Source organism: Octopus bimaculoides, chromosome 14 (genome assembly GCF_046866305.1).
Source record: "Octopus bimaculoides isolate indiv1 chromosome 14, ASM4686630v1, whole genome shotgun sequence".
NCBI lineage: Eukaryota > Metazoa > Mollusca > Cephalopoda > Octopoda > Octopodidae > Octopus > Octopus bimaculoides.
The window spans coordinates 27268978-27274536 of NC_142941.1; the positions used below are offsets into that span (position 1 = coordinate 27268978).

The 5559-nt window shown below is 37.4% G+C and overlaps 1 protein-coding gene across 1 annotated transcript; it reads right to left on the reverse strand.

Moving 5' to 3' along the window:
* Positions 1-262: 262 nt before the first annotated feature.
* Positions 263-4236, reverse strand: LOC149132655 (uncharacterized). Its single transcript, XM_089363330.1, has 2 exons — positions 3838-4236; positions 263-3738 (listed from the first exon to the last, which is right to left on the reverse strand). The coding sequence occupies exon 2, from the start codon at positions 3728-3730 to the stop codon at positions 2708-2710; it is 1023 nt and encodes a 340-aa protein (XP_089219456.1). The 5' UTR covers positions 3731-3738; positions 3838-4236; the 3' UTR covers positions 263-2707.
* Positions 4237-5559: the final 1323 nt, after the last annotated feature.

Genomic DNA, 5559 nt, shown 5'->3' on the forward strand with positions numbered 1-5559 from the left:
TCCAATCTTCTTGAGGTCTATTACTACCTCTCGCACTTCCAATGTGTTTGTAGCGTTTTTCGTGCGACTACCTGCCGCCGACGCATAACTCCCGACGTGTTCTGGCGAACATTCCATTTCAATAGTCTTTACCTCCAACTGGGAAAAAGAATGTTAATCAAAAGACAAGCCCGCAGGCGAAACCGCAACAACGACAGAACTCTCGGGCTTACTCTACTCTATTTCTTTATTGGGCATTACGGCCCGAACACAGAAGGGACACTACAAGGACAGACACAACACCACAATGGGGATATAAAACATAAAACGAATGATGAAATACGGAATGAATATCTATACTATAAAAGGCAAATCTACTCTGTGTGTGTATGTTTAAAATTCATACATTTACACAATTCAAAATTTCTTCGATTAAACAATCGCAATTAATATTCTAAATACAATTTGTTAGGTCACTGCGTCATTTTTTCACTCCAAAAATTTCGTAATAATGAATAAAATCCATAAAACTACAGCAGTAAACATTTTCTCCCTAATAAAATCTAATTTCCTCTTTCTAATACAAATCCTTTCAACTCCTACTTCCTCTTACGAACCTTTACGAAAACTTCAACAACAAATACAAAAAGAAAGGAAGGAGAAAAAAAAAACTATTTCAGTATCAAATCACATTTCGATACTGTAATGACAGACAAACGAAAGAAAGGGAGAGTCAAATAAACAGACACACTGACAATCATATGTAAATACACACATATATATGTACCTATGGTTACCAATGACCTCATTCTAATTGGCGGGAATTATAAGTTTACTTTCCATTTCTAACACCGTCATTTACCAGCGAGACATCTTTCTCAAATACGATTAACAAACATTTATTCCCTACAAACTGTGAGTTTTTTTTGAAAATCTTTTCGTAAATCTTGAGATTAACACCCGCATCATTACCTACCTAACCCTAACACTGTAGTGAAAATCGTACGGGTGTTAATCTGAAAATTTAACAATCTTTTTTAAAGCACTTTTAATTACTAACATCTTTTTTATTTAGTGTGTGTGTTGCCCATATATATATACAATTAAGACTTAGTTGTGGGTTGGGAGTTTGATCGGCAGAGGTCATTATTATTATTATTTTAAATTTTTCACACAACGGCGGCTTCGGGCAGGTGGAGAATAGTCGATTATATTGACCCCTGTGTTCAACTGGTACTTATTTTTTAGACCCCGAAAGGATGAAAGGCAAAGTCAACTTCGGCGGAATTTGAACTCACACACTCATACATACAAATATCTGTCATTCTCTTCCAAATACGATCGACAGTCAAACATTTATTCCTTACAAACTGAATTTTTTTAATATCATTCTTAAAACGCATTTACTTACTACCATATATAGACACAGAATACACATTAATACACACATACATACAAATACCTGTCATTTTTTTTTATTTAGTGTGTGTGTGTGTGTTGCCCATCTTAATATATAATGCTGAAGTTCTGTACTTAGTAACATTTTTTATTTAGTGTGTATGTGTGTGTGTGTTGCCCATATGTATATACACGTAAGACTTAGTTGTGGGTTGGGAGTTTGATCTGCAGAGGTCATTATTATTATTATTCAGATTAACACCCGCACGATTTTCACTAGGATGTTAGGGTTACGGTTTTTGGGTCAGGGTTACGGTTTTAGGGTTACGATGAGGGTTAGTCTTACGGTTACGGTTTTATGGTTAGGGTTATGTAATCGTGCGGGTGTTAATCTGAAAAATCACCGAAATGTGAAAACTACTGACCCTCCCATCTGTTATAACTTTTGTTGTTCTGTTTAATATATACATAGATTATGCCTCCAAACAAGAGAGCTTGCTGGGGAAAGAAAGCAACCGGTTTAAAAAGACAGCAACAGACTGCAGCAATTCACCACATTCCAGAAGTTACTTTGAACATAATGCAAAACTGTGCATCATCATCTACTGCCCAATTTGATAGAATTCTGGCAGAACTGTGTAGCAACAGATCGCCAGCAATTGCTTCATCAGAAATTGCCGTCCTGCCTCCTACGAAAAGGAATTACCCTGCTATGTATAATCAAGGCAGCGCAAAAAGTTGCTTTGCACAAGCATTTGTATAGCCAATTAGACGGATGAAATTTACGTACACTCAATAACGTTACACAAAACAGCCTTCAGACTTTCCATATTAATTTCATCGTCTTTTGAATTATGAACATATTTACATCATAAGTGTTTTTTCATTGTAAGGCTTTCTTTTATAGATAATTTTCACCTAGCAAGACTTATCGTAGATGACGTAATAACTCACACCCGGACAACGTCGGGTTATACTGCTAGTAAACAATGGCTTACGAGCCCGCCCCCAAGCTCGCAGTTCCATTTTACTGTTCTCATTATACTTATCAATTATCAGTCTTTTTTATCTGTTATATATTCCATAAGGTTTTCTAGCTCCATCACACTGGGTAAATTTTCATATTGAATATATATCCCGGTAGTTTTAATTCTGGTTCCAAATAACTCCATCAGTCTTTCCCTTCTCTTTTCCTCCAATAAAACCGTTCTTTCGTCGGGTTCGAACATCTCATCATTCAGTTTGACTCGTATAAATTTTTCATATTTGCTAGTTTTTTCTTTTTTATCTCTACATTCTTACTGTATCTTAACATTGTTCTTCTATTTCGTCAAGCAATTTGTCCTGTTTGTGCTACATATTCCTCTCTCCTCCTCACTCTCTCCCTCCACTCATCATACTTCTCTCTCGCTCTTTGCTTTTCAGTTTTCTTCTTCCTGCTTGCAGTTAGCTCTGGTTCCTGCGTTCGAATCTCCATATTCTCTTTTTCCACAGTATCTTGTTTCTTTGTCTCCGCTTTTCTTTTCTTGGGACTCTTTGGCGGAGACTCAACTCTCGTTCTTTTCCTATCTGTCGCAGCCTCCTCCTTTTCCTTCTCCGCTTCTACCACCACTGCTTCTACTTCGTCCATCTGCCTTTGTTTCTGGGGACACCCTGCTTGCATGTGTCCTCTTTCTCTGTAGCTATAGCATATTGGCGGTCTCCCCTCCACCACGACTCTCAGTCGGGTCTCATCGGGGAGCACCAACTCTTCCGCAATGTTGTGTAGATTTAGTAAGGTTATATGGGTTAGAATTTCTAACCCAAAACCCCACCAGTTGATCTCTTCTGACTTCTCCACTTTCACAATTTCCACCTCCTCTTTGCAATTAAAAATTACTGCTGCTACTAACCATTCTTCATCTATCTCGGTGGGTATTCTTCCTATGCTTATGCTTGCCGCTCTTCTGCCGCAGTAGACAGGCAAAAGTGCCCACTTATCTGTTCTCAGGGGTACAGTGGAGTACCTCTTCGCCTCTTTTTCACTCTTAAACTGCACCACCACTGTACCATATTTCTTGCCCTTCGCGTGAAATGTTGTTACGTCCTTAATTTCGTTTAGACATTCTTCCATTTCGTCCACCTCTGCTACCTCAATCCTCTTTGTAGCCACATTTAATGTCTTACAAATAATTATTTTCTTTTCGACTCTTTCCGCAGCTTCCTTTGGTGGAGTAACCCGTAGGCAGTCTTCTTCCTTCTTAATAAATTCAAAGTACTTCTTTAATTTTTTCTTTTCTATTTTAATTTCCTTTAGCTGCATTGCGTCGGCTGCCTGGCTTTTTCCCGCCGCCGCATAACTAGCAGTCTGCATACCCAACACTGCATATAAAAACAATTCACGAATGTTCAACAAAAATTAATGACAAGCAAGAACTTCAACAATTTTCGATAACAATTTTCAACAACAATTCAACTTACAATATCTCCACTCTCAAACACAACCCCAGCTTGAAATCATGAATGCAAACTCAAAAATTTCTCTACTCAACTACTAACTACTCTCGGGCTTACTCTACTCATAAGGCTCTCTGTGTATATCCATTTTTATTGTGGCATAGTCCATTAGGAGCTAACCCATAGGGGTATTATACTTTCACACAACAGCTTGATAGCGAGTGGAACCTCAGAAGTGTAAAATCCAAGTGAGGTATATAATGCCAGCTACTCTCCATGATATCTTGATTAGATTAAAGGTTACATTGTTGCAAGGAGATACATGTTGACGCAAAGAAGATTAAGTCAGAATGTATGGATGGCACAGTATGAGAGGGGTGTATAAATGTGGGGATATCCTAGGCCTGAAGAGTAGACGGCGCATATGCCTCACTTGAATTTTACCAATTCTGAGGTTCCACTCTCTATGAAACATATGTATATATATATATATATATATATATATATATATATATATATATATATATATATATATATATATATATATATATATGTACACAGACATAATAAAAGTAAATAGACACCTTTATAATCGTTAAAAAATTTATTTAAAACTGAAATTATACATTCAAAATTATTTAGTAATTATTATAATGTGAATATCTAATATTTAGTAGATATGCTCTTTGCATTTTTCAATGCAAGGACTCCATTATGCATGCTACTGATCAGATGGCGAATATTCTAGAGGAATTTCTTTCCAAGTTGCATACAGTAATCTCAAGAGATCTGGCTTTGAGGATGCTTTCTTGTTCTTTTTACGAAATGTCCTATCAATTATCGCCCAGAGGTGTTCAATAGAGTTCATATCTGGTGATTAGCTTCGCCAGGGTAGTTTTTTACTGCCATTCTCTTCCAACCAATCTTGGATTTTTTAGCTGTGTGACAAGGAGTCTCATCTTCCAATAAATAAAGTCTTCAATTATTTCACCACAGGAGAAGATTAAAATAAGTCCTTTCTGGAATATGGACACATATTTATCCGAGTTTATGTTTCCCTTACACTAAATTGCTCCAAATTGCTCCCCAGACCATCACAGAATAGTTGCCGTATTTTATTGTTGGCTGCAATCTTTTCACGTCAAATTCTTGATCAATGAGTCTCTAGACCCACACCCGACCACTGTCTGAAAATACAGGAAATCTGGACTCGTCAGAGAATATGGGAGTGTTCCAAAATGCTAGTGGCTCCTCTACCATCTCACTTGCCCTCCGCTTGATATTAGCTGGTCGGAGAAATAGCTTCCTTCTTCCTGCTCTACCGTAGTAGCCACGTTTGTGGAGATACCTGATAGCTGTTCTGGGACAGACATAAATTTGTTTTGCTATTTCAGAGGCCTTGCAATGAGGATTATCCTCCACACTTCTCTTAACAAAGTGAAGGGTCCTGTCAGGGGGCCCTGGTCGACTTGGATGAGGTGATATCGACTCTTTCTCCTCTCTGGTGAATTACATAATCATTCTCTTAACTGTAAAAGCGGGATCCCAAGGTTTTCTGCGATTTTATGCTAAGTCCATCTTCAGATTGACCCACTGTACGGTCTATGAAATTCGGACAAATCCAAGGCTTCTTTTGTACGTGGCATGATTAAACAGTCACATATAGAACCTGAAACATAAAAATGTCAATTCATAAAAATATAAAACTCTTGAAGTTAAAATAAATAATAAAACGATGTTTTATGG